At 38.7% G+C, this 26491-nt stretch overlaps 2 protein-coding genes across 10 annotated transcripts in view; one reads left to right on the top strand and one right to left on the bottom strand.

Moving 5' to 3' along the window:
* Window positions 1–18234, bottom strand: part of Dlg2 (discs large MAGUK scaffold protein 2) — a 1841012-nt gene extending 1822778 nt beyond the window's left edge. For 3 of the 8 annotated variants that reach the window (XM_076937777.1, XM_076937790.1, XM_076937770.1), the window contains exon 1: window positions 16601–18234. In XM_076937777.1, the coding sequence (XP_076793892.1) occupies window positions 16601–16619 (19 nt within the window). In that variant the 5' untranslated portion in view covers window positions 16620–18234. The remainder of the gene's footprint in view (window positions 1–16600) is intronic. The other 5 variants (XM_076937772.1, XM_076937782.1, XM_076937788.1 and 2 more) reach the window with 3 other exon arrangements.
* A 97-nt stretch (window positions 18235–18331) lies between these two features.
* On the top strand, window positions 18332–25429 carry Tmem126b (transmembrane protein 126B). 2 transcript variants are annotated; one of them, XM_034523935.2, is made up of 5 exons: window positions 18424–18576; window positions 21775–21896; window positions 23082–23275; window positions 24317–24428; window positions 25101–25429. In XM_034523935.2, the coding sequence occupies exons 1-5, from the start codon at window positions 18496–18498 to the stop codon at window positions 25282–25284; spliced, it is 693 nt and encodes a 230-aa protein (XP_034379826.1). In that variant the 5' UTR covers window positions 18424–18495; the 3' UTR covers window positions 25285–25429. The 2 variants fall into 2 exon arrangements, with proteins under 2 accessions (XP_034379831.2, XP_034379826.1); XM_034523940.2 differs by lacking the exon at window positions 21775–21896 and having other exon boundaries at window positions 18332–18576.
* Window positions 25430–26491: the final 1062 nt, after the last annotated feature.

The following is a 26491-nucleotide window of genomic DNA, read 5'->3' as shown; positions in this document are numbered from 1 at the left end:
GAAGAAGAGGAGGAGGAGGAGGAGGAGGAGGAGGAGGAGGAGGAGGAGGAGGAGGAGGAGAAAGGAGAAAAGAAGGATGAGAAGGAAGGAAGGAAAGAAGGAAGGAAGGGAGGGAGGGAGGGAGGGAGGGAGGGAGGGAGGGAGGGAGGGAGGGAGGAAGGGAGGAAGGGAGGAAGGGAGGGAGGAAACCCCATGAATCTACAGCCAAGTAATATGAGAGAAAGATGCTACTAAGCATACACACCAATGAAAAGGCAATATTTTTAATAAATGGTGATAAGAAATCAGGTATCCATATGAAGAAGGAAACTAGGCCCCTATTTCTTCATGTGTGAGGGAGAGAGTCTACAAGCTGATTAGTTTTCATACAATATATTTTTATATTCCCAGATCCTTCCCACCTGCCTACCCACCCAACTTTATGACCTCTCCACCTCCCCTCTCTCCCTGAAAAAAAAATCTCCGAAACCAAGAAGGAATAAAACAATAAAACAAAAATGCTAAAACAAAATTCCCCCCCCCCAAAGAATATGGAGTTTGTTTTTGTGTTGGCCAACTACTCTGGGCATGAAGTCTGTCTGGAGTGTGGTTGATATATCCATTGGCCCTCCATTGGTTAAAAAAAAAAAAAGAAAACAAACAAACAAAAAAAAACTGACTTTGCCTTTGCCAGCAGGTATCAACTGCAAATGACTTCATGATTAGGGATGGTATTCTGTGTCTACTTGCCACTATCAGTCCTAGAACCCTGCCTGGATTGAACCTGTGCAGGTCTTATGTGTGCTGCCACAGTGTCTTCTGAGCTCATGGGTGCATCAGTCCTATTGTGAACAGAACACACTGTTTCCTTGGAGTCATCATCTCTGGCTCTTACAATCTTTCCATCCCCTCTTTCCTATAGATCCTTGAGCCATAAGGGAAGGAGATTGATGAAGATAACCATTTAGGATTGAGTATTCCAACAGCTCTCATTCTTTGTATATTGTGCAGTTGAGTATCTATGTTTATTCTTATCTATTTCAATGAGTTTCTCTGATGAGGGTTGAGCAAGACAATATCTACAGGTATGGCAATATGTCATTTTGGACTTGTTTTATTGCTATGTCTGTTTAACAGAATAGTAGTAATAGACTTTTCCCTAGGCCAGTGAGCTATTTAATCTCAGAATCTTGGCCACATAGTAGTGCCAGGTATGAGTTCTATCTCATTGAGTAGACCAAATCAAAAAGTGATTGGCTGATCCCATAACTCTTGTGTCACTATTATACCAGTATATCTTGAGGCAGGTCTCTGTTGTAGATGTCAAGGTTTGTAGCTGGGTGATACTGATGACCACCTTTCTCCTCTGGTAGCATGCAGAGTATCTTCCAACACAATAAATGCTAGTTTGTTAGTCAGCAAGGGTGAAACTTCTAGTTGGGTATGAGATTGAACATCTCCATTTTTAGTGACATGAGTACATGTTATCTTCATTAATAAGTCCTTATCAGGTTATACAAAACAACAAATGTCTGTGATGTTTAGAGGGGTGTCCATGGGATCCCTTTGTGAACCCCTATCCCTTAAAATATTCTTAAATGACCTCAAAATGGACTATATATTTTATAAAACCAAAACCATAAAATTACTGGAATAAAACATAGGAAACACTTGAGGACATTGGAAAGGACAAAGAATTTTTTAAGACATCAAAAGCATAACAAACAAAAGCAAAAAAAAAAAAAAACCAATGAGATCACATCACTAAAAAGCTGCATTGCAAATGAAACAGTCAACAGATTGAAAAGAAAATATTTACAAAGTATACACCTGAAAGGGGGTTGGGATCAAGAATGTGTATTAACTCTAAAAGTCCAATACGAAAATAGCAATAATAAATTTTAAATTGGGCAATGCATCTAAGCTAACATTTCTCAAAAGAAGTTACTCAAAAGGCTAACAGGTACAGAAGAAAATGCTCAGTATCACTAATCCTCAGCAAACTACAAATCAATACCTCAATGATCTAAATATCATTGTATCACTAAAAAGAACGATTACCAAAAAGACTAAAAGTAGCAAGTGTTGGTAAAGATGTGGAAAAAAGACAAGTGCACACTGTTTGTGTGACTATAAATCAGTACAGTGATAGAAAAGGGGATGAATTTCCTCATAAACTTGAAGCTGAAACTATCTATGATCTACCACCTCACTACTTGGCATACTTCCATAGGAAATGAAGTCACCATGTCAAAGATACTGATTCTCCCATGTTCAATACAGCACTACTCACAATAGACAGTAAAAAAAAAACAAAGGTCCATTGGTTGGTGGATGAAGAAAGAAAACATAGTATATTGCCCAAGGGATACCGTTCAACCATAAAAAGAATGAAATCCTTCTTTCCTCTGTGACCACATGGACAGTACTGGAAGTCATTAAGTCAAAATGTCGGGCACAGAAAGACAAGGATGTGCTACATAAGTTCACCCAGGGGTCCCTTAAGACAGTCTCATAGAAATTCAGAACAGAATGCTGGATTCCAGAGAGCAGGTGACTGAGAAGAAGGATGGATAAGGAAATATTGATTAGTGAGTATCGAGGTAGAGTTACACAGGAGCAAGAAACTTATCACCTGCAGATGAGAGTAATGTATTGTACATTACTAGAAGCTAGAAGACAAAGTTTTTCATAAATACTAAGTGCCTACCTGAATAAATATAGCCAGCCTAATTTAAATGTTATATAATCCACATACATTGAAACGTAACCTAGTACCCACTTAATTTATACAATTTGGGTTGTTTTCAATTTTTTGTATGGGTGAATAGGAACATCCTTCTAATTTTAGAATATATTAACAAAGGATGGTAACATGAGCATATACAAACACATTTGTATAGAACTATAACTTTTAAAAAGACAATTTCTGACCATGTAGCTCAGGCTGGCCCAAACTCACTCTGCTGTCTCAGTTCTCAGTACCTCAGTGCTGAGATTATAGGAGCTGACCACCATACCTGGCTTTAGAACCGCCATACCTGGCTTGACTTTAGAACCACCATAACTGGATTTAGAGCCACCATACCTGGCTTTAGAAGCAGTATTCCTGGCTTTAGATCCACCATACCTGACTTGACTCCAGATCTACCACACCTGGCTTGTCTTTAGAATGACAAAACCTGGCTTTAGAACTGTAAAAGTGCTCTCATGTTTTACCCATGTAAAACATTTTTAGCAAGTTTGGATCAGATAAAATATTTTTGTTTTGACAATAAGAAAGCAGGCATTTCTCAGAAATAATAATGGCTTCTTGTACTCCCCTAACCCGTTCTGGCCCACTGTTTACTAAGGTCTCAGCAACACTTTGATTATTCTATATCTCTACATGTCTTTTTGGACTCTGATCCCCTAGTCACCCACTGTCTGAATGCCTGAAGCCTTGGTCTTCCTCTTTCCCTCGTTAAGCAGCTATACCTGTTTAACACTTGCTGCCAGACAATGTTTTTCTTTTCCTTGAATTATAACCTTGAAGCTAGTTGGTCTGTATTTTGTTCCCTGTGCTCACTATGTGGCATTTTTGTAGGTATTTGGTTTAGTCTTTTCCTCTTGTAAAGGGCAATTTTCAAAACCCTATGGACAACATTCCTAGAACCTCATCTGCAATGTAATTTGATTTCAGAGGAAGTGTCATTTATTTAACATTTATTTAACTAGCTACTCAAGTAAAATATTCTACTGACTCAAAACAGATGAATGTTTTCCAAACCAGCAAACCTCATGCTGCTCATCTCAGTATGAGAAAAACCTGACACCTAAAATACTAGGATGAAAAGAAACCAGATGGTCAGATAGACTCGGGTGTCAGCGACCAGGGCCACAAGTGTCACTGTGTGTTTCTTTTGATTAGTATCAATGATCATCACCCAGTGTCAGCCTCATTTTGTCTCTCAAGTCTCCTCTGGAAGATAAATTTTGAGGGTGATATAAAACTACATAACTATGCAATGATTATAAATTACACACACACACAAAAGCATGGTAACAAGAGTCTTGTCACACATAAAATCTGTTTACAGAACTTTAGAAGCTGAATTAACATGGAAAGTTTTGATCATCATGCAAGCTGGAACATTCTAATTGTTACTACCATTGTTGACATGATGGTCTCGAGCTTTATATTTTCTTCACTAAGGAAGATGTACCTTCATATGAATCATAAGTATACTCACAAAAATAAAATAAAATTCAAATTATTTAGGGTACTTACAAGAAGAAATGGAGAGAAAGTGCCATTTTTCCACAAGTGAAATTTCTGCATAAACTATGCAATACAAGGACAGACTGTTACATAATTGGCACTGTAGGTAATCATGTGTCTGTTAATTAGCTCAATTCTATTGTGTGTGGTGAAAGAGTAGCATTGCCAAAAAGATATAAATAATATGGGGTGGATAATTTAAAATTAAAACTGGAAATGGCAGTAATGCTAAGGAGTAATGGAGTAATCCTTTAGAAAAAGAAAGCATTTTCCACAGCTGAAAAATAAGAGACTTGAAAGACAGAATGAGGCTGACACGGGGTGATGATCATTGATACTAATCAAAACACACACACACACACAGTGACACTTGTGGCCCTGAATGAATTGTGGGCCATAGGAGTGATATCATTAGCAAAACTAAGTTCAGCATACAATAGAGGGTAAAGTTATTGTAATATCAAAAACCAATAGTAAATCATTTAAAATAATGAAGTTCCTTTTATATAAGTTTATTTAATATTTTTACAATTTAGGATGCATTATCCAATTCCCACTACCGACAAGTTACATTGTGCCTATTTCACATGAAGTTGAAATTCACCAATTCAAGATCACAGAACTACTAATTAACAGATTTGTAACTTAATCCTAATGCTTTGGGTTCCAAATATAGTGTTCATTCCACAAAACCCTTCTTAATCCTCCAAGAAGTCACGTTTCTATAGAAAACAAGTCTGATTATCTTAGTTAGGGTTACTATTGCTGTGAAGAAACACCTCTCCCAAAGGAAAAGGTTTTATTTGGCTTACTCTTTCAAATCACTGTTGATCATCACAAGAAGTCAGGACAGAAACTCAAACAGGGCTGGAACCTTGAGGTAGGAGCTGATGCAGAAACCATGGAGGAATGCTGCTTACTGGTTTATCCCTGTGGCTTGCTCAGCCTGCTTTGTTATAGAACCCAGGACCACCAGCCCAGGCATGGAACCACCCACAATGGGCTGGGCCTTCCTTCATAAATCACTAATTAAGAAAATGCCCTACAGGTTAGCCTACAGACCAATTTTATTGAGGCAATTTCTGAACTGTGGTTTCTTCTTTTTAGATAACTCTAGCTTAGTGGTTCTCTATCTTCCTAATGCTGTGACCCTTTAATACAGTTCCTCATGTTGTGGTGACCCCCAACCATAAAATTATTTCATTGCAACCTCATAACTGTAATTTTGCTGCTGTTATGAATCATGATGTAAACACCTGATACACAGGACATCTGATATGCGACCCCTGTGAAAGGCTGGGAACCACTACTTGTGTCACCAGATTATGTCAAGATGACATAATACTCTCTGGCACATTGATTATACAGACATTAATTATATTTATGAATTCTAGAATATTTAATTAAATGCTAAATGTCCAACTTTCACGTATGTTTACTAAATTAAGAACTACATTAGTAACAAAAGTAAATAGCCCTATTATTCTATAAGATGAATAAGATTTTTATTCATTAATCATGTATTTATTTAATATCTTGGCATTTTTCAGGCACACTGGGTACTTAATACTGAACAGAAGAGGCAAGAGTCTCATCACAGACTTTTTATTCTGAAAGTAAAAATTAAATAATGGGCCAAAGTAAAGGATTTAACTAGTGTACAGTGATGTTGTAAGACACTAGATGCTAGGAAAGCCAAGATGTTGATTGCATAATAAGTTTTGTCTAATACCCAAGAAGGGCCAAGACACAGAGGACTGAAACAGATGTATAATCTTCATACTTTTAGTTTTAGATAAATTATTTTAACTGTAACCTGATATATACCTAATATATCAGCAATAATAAGTTTTCTTCACACTATTTTAAGGACTATATGAAAAATTGAGTAGCTACAACTCTTTATCATTGCTTATTAGATATGACTAGAAAATAAGCATTTTATTATAAAATATTTAAAACTGGTCATGATGGAATACATCTGTAATTCTAAACTTAGGAGGCTGAGGCAAGAGAGTTACAAGTTTGAAGCCAGCCAGGACCATGTAGCTCTAGGTCATGCCTTGCCTCAAAAAAAGCACAGGAAGTGAAAGGGAAAAAGAGAAGGGAAAAAAAGAAGGGGAGGGAATTTATAAGTATCTAGTTCTTATTGATGAAGTTGTTTTATTTCAAAACAAGGACATTCATATAAAAATAATCAAGTAAAGAATAACAATAGAAAATTATTGTTATCAAGTCTGTGTGGGTGTGTGTGTGGGTGTGGGTGTGGGTGGGTGGGTGGGTGGGTTTTTTTCTTTGTTTTTTCATTCTGGTTCGCTTGTTTATCAGGTTTCCCTGGCTTGCTTTCTAAAGAGAAAAAGAGAAACAGAAAGGGCATGGAGTTGAATGGAGGGGGAGGACCTTCTAGGAGGAGTTGGGGGAGGGGTTCAGTACATAGTATATAAAAATGTGTTTCTCAATTTTAAAATACAGGTATTAAAATTTACACCTTAAGTGTAAATTTCAAAATCAAGAAATAATGCTTGCCTTCACACCTGACACCTGAGTTCAATCACAGAAGCCTGAATATAAAAAGAGAGCAGACTCCACAAGTTGTCCTCTGACCTACACCTATGTGGCACATCATGTATCCACCTATACATATATATCTTCCATGCAACTTTTTAAAGTGTATGTTTTGGGGGGAAATTGCATGGTTTTAGCCAGCAGGTACCTACTGACGAGCTTAGTTTGGAGATCTGAGTTCAATCCTTAGGACCCACAAGTTGGAAGAAGAGAGCTGACCCACCACAGCTATCCTCTGGCCCTCCATATGTGTACCCACATACACATGTGCACATGCATACAATACAAATGTTTTAAAATGTATTCATTTTTAATGATATAAAAAACATGTGATTTTATTATTAACAATATAACCTAGTATTTGTTAGGCAATGCCAAATATTATACATATATCATCGTATCTAATCTACACAAGCATCCCCAAAATACTGCTAGATATATTTGCAAATGAGGAAACTTTAGGCCAAAATAAATAAAGTTGTGAGTTAGCTTTCAATCTATAAAACAAAACACTGAGAAAATTGAGTGTAAAAGAGAAAGATTTATTTTGGCTCATGGTTTTGAAACTCTTGGTTCATGCTCACTTAAGGCTGTTTCTTTGGACCTATGACAAAGTAGTTGATTATGTGAGGGAGAAAACCCCTTCCCTTCATGGCTGGCAAGTAGTAAAAGAAAGACAGAGAGTAAGGATCAGAAGCCCTAATGCCCCTCAAGAGTAAATCTACAGTGACCCACCATTCTCCACTAGACCCTATTTTCCAGGCAAGGCAACCAAGGCTGGTTTCCAAGGGCTGACAACCAAGCCTTTAGTGGACGGACCTCTAGGAAACATGTCAGACCAGATCATACCATTGCCTCTGGCTCTATGACTAGCAACATTCGAGAAATAGGAATAGAACTTAGTTCTGTTCAGTACCAAAGCCCATACCTTCATGTTATACCATATTGCCACTTTGCCTACCAGGGAAGGACCATGGTGTTTCCTCTTTTTATATCACCCTAAGAAATTATAGGCTACTCCCACACTCTAAAACACAGAATAGATAATGTACTTTAACAGAGATCTACTGACCACAATATTCTATTAAAACAAATCACACTAGTATAAAATGGTGGGCTGCTCCTCTCATATCTACCATATTTTCAAACAATAAATAGAACTTTTGAAGAGAAGAATGGCAAGCATGAAAATTAAGTAATAATCAACAGAAAAGATGAAGACAACAAATTGCTAAATACAATTTCTATCCAGCTATCTACTAAAATATGGGTTCCACTTTTAACAACTAAAAAAAAAAAGAAGACGAAAAGAAAAAAATGAATTAGAATTTAAATAGTAGAGATAATATTTGGTCAGACTCAGAAGGAATATTTATCCTATGTATTTAAAAACACACACTGTGGCATTTTCTATTTGTGATCACTTGTGTCAGCAACATATCTGAGCAATGTTGCTCCCAAAGCTGGACCCTTATCACCATGGGAGGGGACCTTGACTCTGGATGTAACCCACTATCCAAAAATGTATTCTGGCGATAAGCACTTGCCCAGCACTTTCCTATTGACAGAGCAGTTTTTACATGAACTAGGTACTTGACTCTCATAATAATCTTTAGAAGTAATATTAACAGTTATGTTTTAAAATGAAGAATTTAAAGTTCAACTCTTGATTTTCTTTATGTAATTTTAGCCAAATTCTGCCAAATCACTGAACTCTAACACCCATTGGTCTCTGCTGCCCTGTGATCCCACTCACCATCCTAGAGCATCACGCCTTACAGGGAGGAGAGCACTGGATGAGCTGCTCATACTAAGTCTGCCATGAACTTTGTAAAAGTGAAGTTACACAGATTATTTTGTGAGGGAAAAGATTATAAACAGTTAGGGAGAGAGGGGATCAAAGGAGCGGTTTTTACAGGCCCCTTGGTGACATCATGATAAAAAGACATGTCTATTGGAGAATTGCACTTAGAGAAGGTGAACTTTTTCTCTCCTAAAATTGTTCCATTTCTTTTCTTGGTGCTTTATTGGATCAAGAGAGTACATGTGCCAGCGCGCACACACACACACACACACACACACACACACACACACACATAAATTTTAAGTTATTCCAGTGTTGCTTTCAAAAATAACTAAACCCTCAAAATAGTTTGTCACAGAGATGAGAGAGTCTCAAGTACAAAGAGGGAGATGTCTCCTCATCTCTCCTTACACTAAAGAAAAACAACTAAAATACATACATACTTAGATACACACACACACACACACCTACAGCAGAAAAATAGACTTGATAGGCTCTTCTTCCTATCAGTATTGCCTCAAGGCAGAAAGACTCAGAAAGGAATGACATCATAATGTATGCAAACATAAATGCAGATATTCCATAAAATGAAAGTTTATAACTTGGAAGTAGAATCTCTATCAGACCAGAAACAGCTATCTAGATACAGAATCAACTATCTCAGAAGTAAAATTTATATATAATACATATATATATATATATATATATATATATATATATATATATCATATACACACATACACACAGGAGCATATATACCGCTCAGAGTAGCACACATTCCAATGTAACTCAATCTAACCTTAGTAAAGTAGAAGAAATCTCAAAACAATAAAATTATTGTGTTCATTACTCAGTGACTAGGCATAAAAATTAAATTTGAAATGTAGAAATTGAGATTTCCTAAATATCTAAATGTATGAATCAAGAGTCCAAATTGAGGCTGGCAAGATGACTCAGCTGGTAAGGTCATTGCCACCAAGCTCGAGGACCTGAGTTCTGTCCCTGAGATCCACATGGTAGGTCACGTCAGGACAGAACCAACTCCTGCAAGCTGTCCTCTAACTTTCATACATTTGTCACAGGACATTCATAAATTTGTGCACACAAATGCATAATAAATAAATGTAATTTTAAATTTAAAGTTAGTCTAATCTATGATTATCTTATTACATATTCTTCTAGCCAGATATTCTGAGAATGGTCTAGTTCTTTGTACTGTATCCTGCTGGTGCTGTGGAAGAAGAGGAGGAGGAAGACAGTGATGATAGCAATAAAGAATATGATGACATAATTCATAGTATAGGAAATAATGATTTGAAACAGCATCTTGTCTTTTCTACTTCGACTATGTTCTATATTCTATCATTTTCTGCATCTTGTGTCAAATATTACATTTTCCCTAGATGGCCTTGAGTCCTCTTTATCTATTTCTATGGGAGAGTATGTAACATAACTATGCAATGCTAAAATTGCTCACTTCCACATCTATATCCTAATAAATTTCAAGAATCATATGGACAGAAACTGGAGACATGACTCACAATGGTTAAGAACACCAGCTATTCTTACAGAGGGCCTGTGTTCAGTTTTCAGCATCCACATGGAGGCTCACAACCACCTATAACTCCAGGGGACTGGACACTCTTTTGGCCTCCACAGCCACCAGGCATGCCATTAGTGCATATACATAAAAGTGAACAAAGCATTCATACATATAAAATAATTTTAAGTTTTTAAAAAGAATCATCATAAAAGTACAGATGGAATACCATTTGGCTCTCTAAAACACATCCGATAGATAGTAAGAACAAACTCTTACTGGGTTGATAAAGGATTGAATATATTTGTCCTAAATTTCTACATAGATTTACTTTTTAAAATAATTTAATCATTACCTATGACAGCTAATAAAATAGAATCTAGTAAGTTTGTTTCAAATCTTACTATCAAACTTCAATGATAAAGCTGTCATAGAGCTTCAGAATGATAGCCCCCACTCCAGTAAAACCTTGGAATCTTACCCCAACAGGGTTAGGTAGGTCCTCAGGAACTAACAATATTGTATCATCAGAAGAGAGATGCTACAAAATCTTAGCCACAGTCTTTGGAAGTTTAAATTAAATAATTCATTTTTAAGGATTTTTTACTTTGCATTATTCTTGCTCTTCTTAGCTTGTTACTTTGTTTTTGAGACAGGGTCTCAACTCTGAAGTTAAAGCTGGTCTGAAGCTGACTGCTTGGAAATACTTCCTGCAAGGAAATAGCTTTGGGTAGCCTCAAATCTATAACAATCCTCCCGCCTCATCCTCCTAAGAAGTTGGATGACAGGTATGAGACACCATGAGCAGCTCTTGATCAAAAAGGCCTAAAATAAATGGGGTCAAAACAACAGTTTCATAATAGAGGTGACTTGGCCATAGTTCTTGAAATAGTTTTGCAAGACATACTAAAAATTGAACCCATGCAGAAAGCTTACTAGCTAGAATTTGAAATGACTGGACAGAAGAGTCTAGGCAAAACTCATGACCCTTTGCTGACAAAGCAACCTCCATTGAGGCTGCAGAACCTTTGTATCTTGACTGCTACAAATTACTGAGCAGGAACTGTGGGTAGGAAATAGACTCTGTGCTCCCAATGTAAAAGGTGTTGTGCATCTCAGCCTTATGATAAAATATTTGGTGATCATTGACATGAAAACTATAAATATTAAAACAGGATATAAAGAGAACATATGAATTCAAAATAATAGGGTTCTTATACTTCAGTGAATATAGTTGTTTAATAATGAGGGATCACATATAAATGGTCTAACTCAACATTGTTAAATTGTATTAATTCAACATTGTTAAATCCAGTGTGTGTGTGTGTGTGTGTGTGTGTGTGTGTGTGTGTGTGTATTCTCACTGACTAGACTCTGCTACCCAATAAAGTAATTAGTAGCAAGTTGAAAATGAAGACTAAATGTTCAATTTTGAATGGAGCATAGAGAATTTTCCACAAAACTGAGCATATCATATATCTTATGTAAGAAGTAATTACTATATTATTTGCCTTTTTCCTATCATATAACATGAATAAAATAAAAGCAATTACTATATTTGTTAGTATTCTGTCTAAACTCCACCTCCCCAGTTACCTGGCAACAGCCAGGTATGCTCCTCCTCACAGTTACCTGGCAACCGCCAGGTAGGCAGATCCACTATAAAAGGGGCTGCTTGCCCCCTCCTCTGTCTCTTACTCTCTTATCCTCTTACCCTCTCTCTTACCCTCTTGCCTCTCTGTCCCCTCCCCCACCTTCCTCTCTATCCACATGGTCATGGCCGGCCTCTACTTCTCTCTCTCTTATCTCTTCCATCTTCCTCTCCTCACCTTTGCCCTTTCCCCTGAACAAACCTTCTCCCACTTAGAACCGCGTGGTCTGGAGTGGTCTATTCTCAACGGCGGTCAGATATTTCTTACAATATTAATTTATTTTATAACTGTTGTTTGATTCCTAACATCAGTTATCCTAAATCAGTATGTGAACACAAAAATATATTTTTATTTCCCTGTACAGAATGTTCTCTCTTATGATTCCTGGATGAACAGTTGCTTTCCAACATCAAGAATCTATGACAACATGATTTCCAAACTTTCTCCAACAACACTAAGAAGTCTACCTCAGAGACATCTATAGTAAATTATTTATTTAGAGAACTCTCAAACCTTTGATGATTTTTTTTTCAGTTTTTTCTTGGCAGATCCAAGGCATAACTCTTTCAAGTTTCATTAGTTTTGAGAAAACCGTGAAGGTGAGAATGAAGTTTTGGGGGACTAGAAAGGGCATCTAGATAGAGTCCTGCTATGTTAAACATGAAATGTCAAAGATAAACTTAGAAGCATGAATGCAAAGGGAAACCAATAGCCATTCAATAAACTCATGCATAGGTACTACTCGTATTTATAACATCCAAAAACTGCGTTAACTTAACGCGAGCTAGAAGCCAAATGAGGCAGCACACATCTGTAATGAGAGCACACCAGAGACAGAGCAGGCAGGTCAAGAACTCCGGAAGCAACAGAAAGAAATGACAGACATGTAGAAAGTAGACACAGATAATGAGAGGCAGATGGAAGTCGGTGACATACTACAACACCTAGGTTAATCCATAAAGTGCTGAAAAGAAATAATAAAGGAAGAAAGTGTTAAATGAAGAAAGAATAAGAAGAGTCATAAGGTCCCTTCCCCAGGTAAAGTGAGAAACAACACTTGTAAGAATATAGTCAGCCAAGTGAGGATACCTCAGTCCCACTTGGAGGGAGAAAAAAGCAATCACAAGGGAAGGGACCAGGAAGGGAAACTGGATGGGGGTGGGGGAAGAGGGGAACCTGATCTGGTATTAGGTGAGGTTAAAGGACTGAAGCCCTGAGGGCCAGCAGAAAGAATGCAAACAGGCAACCTTGGGAGGCAAGAGCTTGGGGCACCCTCCAGAATGCACCAGAGACCTGGGAGGTGAAAGACTCTCAGGACTCAAAGGAAGGGACCTTAGATGAAATGCCAGTAGGAAACTAATAGAACCCACCTCCGACAGGAAGACAGGGCATTGAGTGACGGAGGGTTTGCCATCCCACACTCAAAACTCTGACCCAGCATTGTTCCTGTCTGAAAGAACTGCAGGGATGGAAATGGAGAGGAGTCTGAGGAAAAGAAAGTCCAGCAACAGGCCCAAAGTGGGATCCAGATCAAGTGGAGGTCCCAAGGCCTGACACTATTACTGCAGCTATTGAGGGCTCTCAAAAATGGACCTTTCATGACTGCCCTCTGGAAGACTCAACAAGCAGCTGGGTCAGATGCAGATATTTGCACCCAACCAATGGACAGAAGCTGCTGCCCTCTGTGATTGAATTACGGAAAAGCTGTAAGAAGCTGAGGAGGGTGACCCTGTAGGAAAACCAGCAATCTCAATTAACCTGGACCCCTTAGATCTCTCAGACACTGGATCACCAACCAGGCAGCATACACCAGCTGATATGAGGCCCCCAACACATATACCAGCAGACTGCTGGATCTGGGTTCAGTCAGAGAAGATGCATGTAACCCTTAAGAGACTGGAGGCCCCAAAGAGTTTAGAGGTATGATGGGGTGGGTGATGGATGGCGGGTACATCCTCGTGGAGATAGGGGAGCAAGGAGGAGGTATGGGATGTGAAACAGTCGGAGGGTGGGCTGGGAGGGGGATAAAATCTGGAGAATAAATTAATTAATTAATTAATAAGTTAAAAAAAAAAAAGAATATAGTCAGCCAAAAGCCAGGCTATAAAAGATACTAATCTCAATTTTAAGTGTTCCAATAAGATATATGACATCATCATGTTTTAGATTTCTGAATTATATACAAAAATTATAAAATATCCATCTTCCTTTCTGAAGATACATTGTCAATACTTGTATATGAAAATAATATTTCAGTCCATGATAAACATGTCTTTGTATGAAGCTGATTATACACTGAGTACAATTGCAAAACATCAGAAGTAAATGTACGGAAGTATGAAAGATTCCCAGAAGACACTAGGGCACTTTTACAAAATCACAGGCATGAAAGGGATCTATCACAAGTTAATAAAAGGAATTATTTCCTTCCCATACATAATAATTATGATTTTTTAAGTTGGAAAATAAAACTGCATTGCACTAAAAAGTCACATTGGATCAACTTAAACCAGCATTTTCTACAGAGAGCATGAAGCCCAAACTACCACTACCTTTTGTTCTAGGGTTAATAACTCAACAGCACACTCTTTCATTCAATTCAAGGAGTGTCTTCAGCTCTCTATGATTTTGATCATATCTTACGTTGAATTAACTCTACAGTTTTACAAACAAAAATATGCCAAAGATGGTTCTAAAGGTTCTATTGTGTGTAAATCAAGCTGCTACTGCAGATAATAGAATCCTGAAGTTAAAAAAAAAAAAAAAAAACTCAAGAAAACAATTGTAACAACAAAACAGAAGAGTCTTCAGTTGACAAAACAGGTCTGTGAAACTGTGCAGAGATGAGGATGGGCAGAAAAAGCGAAAGTGACATATTTGACAATGAGTGGCTAGCTTAAATCACAGTGAGTCTAGCTCCTTCTAGCGTAGCTATACCATGTAGCAATAAACTGAGGAAAGCATTCAAAAGAATGAAGGATGGTCTTCCTATAGAATCTAATTTAAAATCTCAAATACTTTTCTTATCTTGTAGAAGCAGTAGACATAGCAAGCTTAGCAATTAGAATAACAAAACACATGTAATAATTTGACTAGTTGCCTCTGTTCAACACTATGTTAATATTAATAATTTTAATTTATATTGTTAAAAACTATAAATTCTCTAGATCAATTCATTATAGGTTAGTGTTATTCAAATGTATACCTTTTAGAAGAATTTCTTTGTAACCTTTAAAAATTTAATCTCATTATATCCACTCATCTTTTAAAGAAGAAAGGAAGACAAAGAACAACTACAGCATTTTCTCTCGAACTATTAACTTTCAATAACATTTGAACAATTTCTGGAAGTTTTTTAAATATAATAACTTTTAAGAAACTGAGCCTATTGGCTTAGAACCCTTAAGTTCAGTCTGTTTACATAAGTTTCACCTAAACCATCAATTGTGATTTCTCCTCTTCCTCCCTTCCTCTTCCCCTTCCTTCTCTCTGTCATTTTTAATTATAAGCAAAATGAAATAAGGTACTCCAAAAAAGATTTATCTACAGAAATGGTAGAAAGTAAAAAACACACACTGAGTTAAGGAAATCAAAGACATTGTTTATTGGCTACATTTCCCAAATCTTTCTTTCTTGATCCATATAAACCAATCATGTCTGACATGGCCAGGTACAGCTCCAAAATACCAAAGACAGCTCACCTATTTCAGTAGTCGTATAGGGAATAATAGAGGAGGAAACAATTCTACTTTTCAACCCTAGGGTGCAAAAGTACAATTCTAGATGGTTCAACAGTTTCTGATAGCCCTGTCCCCCTTTACATAGACTATTTTCCAAAAAAGCATCTAATTGACTGTGTTTTCCATACATACCCAGAAGTAGATGAATAAAACAACATAAAAAGCTATATGAATTCTCTAGATTTTATATGAAAATATATCTTAGGATGTAACCTATAGTTTAGGTCTCCAATTCAATATTGTAGCAATCAACATAACTGGACAACATTCGGATCTATACTAGCCCAGAACAGTAAACTTCAAAGGTGTTCTAAATTTTGATTCAAAATTCTCCATAAACTTTATCACTGATATCATCTGTAAAAACAGAAGGACCTAATTTCACTAAGCTCCTGTGGAATAAGGTTCATCTCAGGCTAAGTAGAACCCTTAAGGTCTCTGACCTATAATAAAGGATGCTCCAAGACCTCCACTGGATTTTGATCAATGTGATAAACATTATTGAAAGGAAGAAAAAAGTAGATGTATGCTTTATTTGAGGGAATTTCCCACAACATGTTACTAAATAACATAGAATAAATTATCGAAGTTGTGAAGTACCACAAAAGGGAAAACTTACACTCCAATCAACTCAAATACGAAGTCTATTTTTAAATATAAAAAATAAAGCTACAATTTTATAAATGTTCCCATATGTTACACCTACATAATCATTCAATAAATATCAAACTCATGAGGGAAAACTCCATTGTACAAGTTTCTTTTCAAAAGTAAACTGAGCTCTAAACCCCAAATCTATAGCACCGAGTGAGTCTATTCTGATTATAAATGGTGACATCAACTGCCTGGTTTATTAATTCACATATGTCTATACCATCTTAACTTTACTATAACAAAATATTACTGAAAAGGTACTACTGAGCACATATTTGTTGCAGTAAGTATTTACTCAAAACCAGGCAAAATTTTGCTCTGCAAAGGAATACAATTTAAATTACAATTTAAACCATAGCCCAAAAAAGGGAAAATCATATGTTATGTATGAACCTCATAGCCCACCTTTCTTCTTGACTGGCATTCTTGGGTCTCTCCACTGATTCTGGACTCAAGATCTCTTTTCAAGTCTCTGCTTGACCCAGCTGAATGGAGATGGAGCCAGGTTAACTGTTGCAAATCTCTTCACGGTTCAGCCTTGATATCCAGGCTGAGTCTTCTATTTCAAATAAAGAAAAAAATAATGCATTTCTCCACAACCATTTTACACTGCTCACGGTGTTCAAAGGAAAAAAATAGCAAGTTTTTCTATTTTTGTAAAATATATATTCTTGTTTTAAAAGCAGAGAAAGTTATCGTGCACATAGAAAATGTTACTGGAACTCCTCTTCAGGCGGCAACACTTTCAGATGCTCAGTAACTGACTCAATTAAGGCACAAACCAATTTTAGGACCGTTGTCTTATTAATTTATACATGATCGAGATGGTTGGTAATAAAGAGCATCGATTTTTAGGAAAAAGTTTAAACTTCCCCTTCAAAAATACTTTTAAAAACGTTTTACTCTAATCTTTTCAGGGGTGTGTGAGTTTGGACAGTTTTCTGGGGCAGAAGAGAGATTCAAAGGCCCCCTTCTATTTACTCGTTCTGTATCTCGCCCCCTCAGTAAAACAAGAGCCAGCTTGTCACTTTCCTATATTTCTTCTGTGCTCTCCAAAGCCCCAAGGCTTGATCCTTAATGCCCCTCAGATCCTGATCCTCCCGTGTATTAACCGAGAGGATTGAAAAGAAGGTAAGCAATCCCTTGGCATGGAGACATTAAAGTGACAGTGCTATTCAATGGGCACTTGATGCAGGATGATTTGGCGAAGCAGACTTCTTCACACTGGAGTCATTCACATCGTGCCATCCCTTCGCAAACAAGCAGCTTCCTATCCGGAGAGGAAAAACACTGAGGCTGCTGGAAAGGAGAAATCAAACCTTCCCCCAAAGGTGTTTTCAGAGACGCCGTAGTAGTATTAGGCATGCAATCACACACTATGCAAATAGTCCGCGATTTCCTAAATGGGAGTGCAGCTGTTTGGCTTCCACATCCAACCCTTTCTCAGTCTCTCTCCAATCTACCCACCTTCCTTTTGCAGAAAAGACATTTCTCTGCCACCGCTGGCCACCCCTGCCCACACCCCGATCTTATACAGAAGAGCACCGAAATGTCCTGCACCCTCCACGCGATGAAGTGTTTCCTCGGGCAAGAGAAACAGCAGCACTAGAAATTATATAACTCTGGAATTTGGCTTGCCTAAGACATGGAGACTGGAGGGTCGGGGGTTGCGGGTCTGGCAGACGCTGCTGGGCATTTCACGTGCACGGAAGCGCGCCTGGCCTCCTCGCAGCGCACCCTCCATCCCTGAAACACTGGCCGACCAGGGCTCTTCGGGGAAACAGGGGAAGGGGAGATTTCTAACTGGACCCTTTCCAAGCGGGGCTTGAGGGTGGACTAAGGGGACTGAAGACTGGAGAGAGCAGGCTAGTCCGTGCTGCTGTGGCCGCGCCTGGGAGGCAGGCTGGAGCCTCTGAGAAGGAGCCCAAGAAGCCACAGCCTTAACACACCGACCAGGCCAAAGGAACTACCAGGGCTCGGCCCCAGCCGCCCTGAGAAGGCGCGCAGCAACAGGCCTGCGCCCGAACCGCCCCTGGTTCCCTCCAGGTTAGCCAGGCTGACAAATTGGCAGAGGACAAGGAAAAGCTGGCTAGGGGCGGGCCCCTAGGCCTTGAGCCTTCCTCTGAGCCAATGAGAGATTGTACTTTGGAGATGCCACGCCCAGTCTCCGCCCGGCTGGAGGGCGCGGCTTTTGACTGGGTGGGGGCGGACCGGCCTAAAGGTACGAGCCGTCAGCCAGCTGCAAGTTCCGCCCCAGGCGCTCCGGCCACGCCCTCTTGTCAGTCACGTGAGGCGCCAAGATGGCGGCGTCCGAGCGACCGAGTTGGTCTGAATCGAGGGATGCTGGTGTGGTGCAGGAGGGAACTAGGGAAGCGCCCCAGGTAGGCGGAAATCGAGAGTGGTGTGGGTCGCCTCCTCGGAGATGATGCACGTGAAGGATTTGAGCAAATAGAGAGAACCGATCCTGACTTATGCAGGGTGTAACCAAATCTCTAGTTCCTAACAACGTAGACCTGAAGTCTACGCAGGATTAAAGGTAGCTTGTTTCTCTTCCTCGAGGATCTTTTTACAAGACTTTTCTTCAATTTCAAATACTTTATCGCCTTACCCCACCCGGCCCGACCTCTATTTCTCTCATTCAGTTTAAGTCCTCCTGCCTTTTATTTATTTGGTGTGTCCTGACTTAACGCCAGGTTATGATGGATTCTTGAATGCATTCACTCTTTTGATTACCTGAGAACCTGATACATACCACGGCTGGATAAATCATGTGAGAATGTTGAATAAAATTCTGAAGGTCAAATAATACACTTAAAAATAGAACACACAAACACCTTGCAGACCATACGTCCACACAAATGCACTTACTTGTATAAGGATGGTGATCAGATCCGTTGAATGACTTTGAACTTCCTTAACTCTTAGATTAAAAGTTGGTTGTGGCAAAAATCTTGATTTTCAGTTCTTGCTGAAGGACCTCCTGGGAATCTGAGGATGGAGCACTAATCAGGCCTGAAGCCCAGGCTTCTATCCCAACAGCACAAAAATAAGTTTAAAAAAATAAAAACCCTCTGGGCAAGTTAATAATCTATATCTCCTTAATTAAGGAGAGTGTAGTGAAAACCTTGCAAATGCCAGATGCCAAAATATTTTTGCTTTTGATTATTTCAGTATTGACTGTTCTGCAGCCATAATTGTGGAACCCCTTCCCCCAGTGCTGTTTCAAAGGCCTGGAATTTTTCTGTGGGTAGTGAAGAGGGCTGTTCAGGGAATTGAATGAGAACAGAACAAAAATTTCTCTTAAGGTTTTTTGATTAGCCATGATGCTATTGATACCTGCCTTCATAGTACACTAGATGGATGGGTAGAGAATCCTCCTTAGAAAGTACTATTTCTTCTTTCATTTTTCCATTTAGATAGCAAAAGGGGAAAAAGCAAAATATTTAAGTCTAGTCCCTAAAAAAAAAATTATAATTTGTAAACTATTTTATGCCCGCTCTGCACCCCCCCCCATCTTTCTCATTTATCTTAAAGAAAAAGAACTGACGTAAATGCTGTTTTTTATTGAAGCAGAAAAGCTGGTCTTTTGATCAATTGTATACCACCTTAAGAAGATCAAGGAACACATACTTTATGTGTGTTGATTTCCTGGAGTCAGATTCCATTGGTTTTTCATTAATTTTACGCTTTTTATATGCTCATCACCTATAAATGTTAATGTGTCATCTGTACTGAGCCTTTGACTTTATAACTTTTCATGGATTAATCTAGAAAATGTGGAGAAAAAATAAAAAGCACTGAACTTTGAATCAGTAGACATCTCACTGATGAAATAAGTAAAATATTTACAACCCAGAATTTGGGTTTACAGGAAGTGTCCATACATATCTCCTTGTTTGAATGAAATGAATACTCTTAAGGTCCATAACGTCATAGTACTGAAGGATTTAACAAGTGTTCCCACAAAGGCCCAGAAGTCTTATGTATAGCCAGAAGCTCAAAAAGGAATTTGGAATTTCTTTTTTAATCTCTTAGTGAAGCCTTTATGTTCTCTTAATGTGGGCAACTATTGGCTTATCCCATGGGACACAGGGACCTTACAAACCCTGGGTTCATTCCCTTTGTCCAGGCTTCACAGTGTAGCACAAACAGTGTAGCACTGTTTCAGACACTGCTTTCTACCCTAGGCCCTACTAGAAAACTGAATTGCAACATTAAGTCCAAGATAACCATGGTGCACTCCCTCTTCCCAGGCTGGAACAGTATCCATCTCTGATTTGTTGTTGTTGTTGTTGTTTCTCTATTTTCCAAAGCACTTTCTGCTCTCTCCTTCCTATCCTTAGCCCCAAAATAATCTCTAAAACAGGCTCAGGTGTTCATGAGAGAAGACTAGTGTGGTGGTTTGAATAGGAATGGAACCCATAAACTCATGTATTTGAATGCTTGTTTCATAGGGAGTGGCACTATTAGAAGGCATGGCCCTGTTAGAGGAAGTTTGTCACTGTGGGGGTGGGTTTTGAGGCTTCCTGTGCTCAAGCTACACCCAGTGTGACACACAGTCTCCTGCTGCCTTCAGATCAAGCCTACTTACATGCCACCATGTTTCCCTCCATGATGATAATAGACTGACTAAACCTCTGAAACTGAAAGCCAGCCCCAATTAACTGTTTTTCTTTGTAAGAGTTACCCTTGGTCATGGTTTCTCTGTACAGCAATAAAACCCTAAGACAATAGATCTTTGTCAACATGCAGGTATTATTTCTGCTGTTACTTCAAGAGGATTAAAAAAGTAGGGTCTTCTACTCTTTTGGAATGAACACAGAAAGCTATGCTGAAGGAAAACAAAAATCATCTCAGTAGCAAAACTGAAACTCAGTTTTCTAATCTATTGTCTTAGTTTTTGTTCTAATGCTGTGAAAAGATACCATGACCACAGCAACTCTTATAAAACAGAACATTTAGTTCAGGATTGCTTATAGTTTCAAAACGTTAGTCCATTATCATTTTAACAGCCCTGGAGCTGAAAAATTATATCCTGATCTATGGGCAGCAGAGAGAGGCAGGCAGGCAGGCAGGCAGGCAGGCAGATAGATAGACAGACAGACAGACAGACAGGCAGACAGAAAGACAAAGAGACAGAGAAGCACTTCCCCTGGTATAGAATTTTGAAATCTCAAAGCCCATGCATGCCCAGTGAAATACTTCCTCAGACAAATCCTAATCCTTCTAAATCCTCACATAAATGCCAATGCCACTCCCAGATGACTAAGCATTCAAATATATGATCCTATGAGGGGGGGCATTCTTCTTCAAAATACCACATATGTAAACATAAAAATATTCATTTTCCCAATTTTTATGTAACTCAAAAAAAAAAAAAAAAAAAAACCCCATCTCTTAACAGGTAAAAGCCCAGTAGATTTTGATTGAATTGTTTTTTTAAATATGTGAAAGCAGATAACACAGTACCTAGAACATTCCTAGACTCTAAATGTACTTAGCCTGAATATAGTTTTATGAAGTTTTATTTAATATTAGTATAGTTAGCTGTCATGACTCTGGAATTTTGTGTTTTCCAGGACATCAAGATGGCACTTTATAAACATGGTCAGCTGATTCCTTCTCTAGGAGATGCAAAGTTCAGAAGCCCAATACTCACTGAAATTATAGAAAAGAAGTTTGAATATTATAGAAACGATGAGTAAGAGACACAGTGATAACTGATTCAACGACCTTACTTGTGCATCCTTCCTATTCCAAGTCTGAGGGTCAAGAGACTACTTACTTTTTTTGCTTGTTTGTCACCTCAAAAGTTTTATTTCCTGGGTAGTGTCACTAAATAACATTTTGCCAAAATGTTTTTCCTTTAGGCATTGAGTTTCTCTTACAATTACTCTGCTTCCAATGGTAGCTTGAATTGCTATCTTAAACAGTTGTCTAAGAAGAGAATCTTCTAGATCAGTGGCTCTCAATCTATGGGCATGACCCCTTTGGGGCTTGCATCTCAGATATCCTGTATATCATATGTTTATATTACAATTCATAACAGTAACAAAATTGCAGTTATAAAGTAGCAACAGAATAATTTTATGGTATGGGGTCACCAAACAAGAAGAACTATGCTTCTTAAAAAAATGCCCAAACTTATTGCTGAGATATTATTAGTACAAATATTTTTTTAAGTTAGAAGTAATTAGTATGAAAACATTTTGAAGGCTACTTGTATTTTACTGATGGACAGTTATGATTAGTCATTTTAGCAAGGCTCGGGTGATAGCTTATTGGTTAAAGCTCTGAATGTTTGAGGACTGGCAGTTTGGATCCCCAGAAACCCATAGAAATTAGAGGTGGATGTTGCAGTTCAAGCCTTCAAGGCAAAGAGAAATGATCCCCAGAGCAAGCTAGCAGGCAGTACTAGTGTGAGCTCTGACTTTAAGAGCCTGAAAGAGCCTGGTGCTGATAATCTCAGCCGAAGTACTGGGGACAAGAAGGACTAGAGAGTGAGGAAAGGACTATGGCATGATGATCTCATACTACTATTTTGACTTTTATTAAGAGAGCTCAAGATTAAGGTAAATGACAGTTACACTTTAGAGCTTTCTTCATTTGGGAGCCAGAATTATGTAAAACCAAATATGGCAGATCTCGTTCACTGAAGTTTTATAAACCACAGACAAATTATTTTAGAAGTATCTGGACAAATTCACAAATAGTTCTTTTCTAGACAGGCTAACCATGTGAAAATAGCTTTTTTTTTTTTTTCTAGATGATCTTAAACATTTTTTTCTTTGAGAATTATTTTCATAACAAGAAATATTAGATGCTGGGTAAATTTGTGACTCATTTCAAGAATGTTATGTTAAACTTTTCTCTTTGTTCCTATTAGGACTTTAAATACATATGGAACTTTAGCCTTTGGAACAAGTAGTGGTTTGTCTGGCATAATGGCAAACTTAGTTTTCAGAAACAGTTTCAAGGTTAAATATGAAGCTTTGAAGACCTATGCATCCTTGACTACACTTCCATTTTTGGCTACCATCGTTACTTACAAGCTCTTTGTAACTGATGCTTTGCAATCAGGTAAACTCAAATTCATCAATGTATAATATAGCTATAACAAATTAAAGTTACTCATTAACAAATGCTTATAATTCTCAAACATTTGTATAATTAATATATATATATACATATATACATATATACATATATACATATATACATATACATATACATATACATATACATATACATATACATATACATATACATATATATATATATATATATATATATATCTTGGTTTGCTCTACACAGTAGTCCTAATCATGCAAGACAATTGATATTCTCCATAGAACTGGAGTTAGGAGTGGCATGGAACCACCATGTTAGAACAGAACCTGGGTCCTCTGTAAGAGCAGCAAGTGCACGTAGTGCTAATCTGTAACTCCAGCCCCTCTAATCATTTGTCTTTCTAATTTCTTTTCTAGTATACTGACTAAAAGCGTGCTTGCACTTCCCACCCCACCCCACCTCTCTCCCTCTCTCTCTCTTCAGGACAGGGTTTCTGTGTGTAGCCCTGGCTGTTCTGGAACTTGCTGTGTAGACCAGAGTAGCCTCAAACTAGATCCATCTTCCTCTGCCTTTCTAGTACTGGGATTAAAGGCATGTGACACCATGTTCAACCAGAGGTCTCTTTTTAATGACAGTTATATTCCTGGTAACTAGCATATTTATGTGTGTGTGTGTGTGTGTGTGTGTGTGTGTGTGTGTGTGTGTAATCCCAGCATTTGGGAGGCAGAGGCATTTGAATATCTGTGAGTTTGAGGCCAGCTTGGTCTACAAGTTCCAGGACAGCCAGGGCTTTTACCCAGAGACACTTTGTCTCGGAAAATAAAACAAAGAAAGCACACATGAATAGTAATTCTCCATATGCTAACATACAATAAAGAGTTTCAAAACAAGATGCAGTTAAGCCTGTTAAGTACCAGGCTTTGAATTCCTAACATTCTATCTACTGTTTACCCGTGGTTGCAGACAGCAAAGGGAGTGTGCATTGATAGACAGCTTCATTTTAACAGTATCCTAAATCTTAAAGGGAAACTAACTCTTCTCACTTTCTAGGTGACCTAAGCAAGGAGAGCTGTATTCTCAGAAGTTCACTGATTGGCGTAGCGTGTGGTGTCTCATATCCCAGTGCTTTGGCTTTTTATAAAAATGGACGTTTGGCAGTTAAGTAAGTCTATCCATTCCTCCCCTTCCTCTTTTCTTTATTATTGCTCTCGTGTGTGTGTGTGTGTGTGTGTGTGTGTGTGTGTGTGTGTGTCTGTGTGTGTGTGTGTGTCTGTGTCTGTGTGTCTGTGTCTGTGTGTGTTGGATTCTGGGGATCAAACTTTGGTCCTCACGATTGTGTGGCAAACATTTTTCTGACTAAACAATCTTCCCAGCTCTCTTTCTCCCTCTCTCCCTCCCTCCCTCCCTCCCTCCCTCCCTCCCTCCCTCCCTCCCTCGATTTATTTATTTATTTTACGTATGTGAGTACACTGTATCTGTCTTCAGACACACCAGAAGAGGGCATCGGATCCCATTGCAGATGGTTGTGAGCCACCATGTGGTTTCTGGGAATTGAACTCAGAACCATTTGGAAGAGCTGTCAGTGCTCTTAACCGCTGAGCCATCTCCCCAGCCCCGCCCTTTCTCTTTTTAATTCTTTTCTTTTTTCTTTCTTTTTTTTTTTTAATTGAGGGGATGGTGCTGATAAACTCGTCTCTTTTTTTAGCTACAGACTAATCAAAACAAAATAGCCTACTAACATTTAATGTTGCTGTGTACGTGATAAACCTGTACTGGAAATGACTAGGAGAAATAAATAGCATTTGATAGCCATCATTGACTCTTCCATTTTCAGGTATCAGACTGTTCCGCTGCCACCAAAGGGAAGAGTTATGCTCCACTGGCTTCTCCTTTGTCAAACTGGGATGAAAGCAATGGCCATTCCTCTGTTCTTTCAGATATTAATGGGAGTGTTTAGTGGCATACATCACTATGGTGTGTGTGAAAAAACATATGCAAGACCTGTGCCTGATGATTAACCAAAGAATCAATGGAGCCAGTTCAGTGGAATGAACTTCTTTATAATATGGACTTTAGCACTGGTCTAAGAGTGAAAAGTAACTCTGCTACTTTTGCCTAGTATATATCAGATACTCAGTAATTATAAATGTTAAACAAAAACAAGTTTCTTCTTTCTTTCTTCATTGTATATAGGAATGGGTTTGGAGCTCAGATCTGACAGCACAGATACAGTGAGTATCTGGTATGCATCACACACTATGTGTATAATAAGAAATGATCCCTAAAGAAAGACTTCTTAGAAGAGGAGTAAGAAATATGAACACGTGTTATAAGATAGTGTGAGGATACACACATACTTTAAGATAATGTGAGGATACACACATACTTTGAGGGAACTGAGACTGTAACTGTTAACTATTTAGACAGACAATGTTTTAGGGAAAAGTAACATGAGCTAAATGTTAAAGGAGGAATTGGAAGGTCATAAGAAAGGAAAACGTGGGAAAGTATAGAAGATGAGAGCAAGCCTGAGACGACCCCCAGCTCAGTACCACAGGGCCCAGGTGAGCAGACTATATCCAACATGTCCCCTGCCTGGGCAGAGCATAGCACTCCTGAGATAACCCCAAAGGCCTTAGGTGCCACTAAGATAAGCAAGAAAGTAGTAGAGAGGTGGACGAGAAAGAGAAGCAGAAGGATGCATTCACAATGAAGAGAGTCAGAACTGGAGACCTGAGGGTAGTGAGGAACAGCCCGATGTGAGTAGCCAGTGATGCCACCTAAGGCTATGGTGAGGTCCTGGCCCATGCAGCTACCAAGGGCCATGTCTGGGTCCAAGGCTTGGCAGCAGCAGGGGGTCTATTACCACCAAAGACTAGTGGACTTCTCTGATCCAGGCTGTTGCCTGGGGCCATGTTGATGCATGAGGGATGTGCAAGCTCCACCCCTCACCTGGGCATCCTGGGAGAGCTGGCCCAGAAAGCATGAGAGCAGAAATGCTGGCCCCACACCTCACCAGCTATAGCACTTAGGAGAATAGGTTCTGCATTTAGCCCAGAAAGCAAGGTAGAGCTGGTCCGGGTTGCTGGGATTGCAGTGAGCCAGGGCATGGGAGCAGGAGAGCTGATTCTGCCCCTTGCAACATTGGGTGAACAGCTGGGGGAGTGCTGGAGAGCTCGCTGGAGTGGCATAGGTGCAAGAGAGCTGATGGACTGACCAGCTCAG

This window comes from Arvicanthis niloticus, chromosome 1, assembly GCF_011762505.2.
Source record: "Arvicanthis niloticus isolate mArvNil1 chromosome 1, mArvNil1.pat.X, whole genome shotgun sequence".
Classification (NCBI taxonomy): domain Eukaryota; kingdom Metazoa; phylum Chordata; class Mammalia; order Rodentia; family Muridae; genus Arvicanthis; species Arvicanthis niloticus.
The sequence above is the reverse complement of the archived record's forward strand: the minus strand, read 5'-3'. Positions and strand labels throughout refer to the sequence as shown.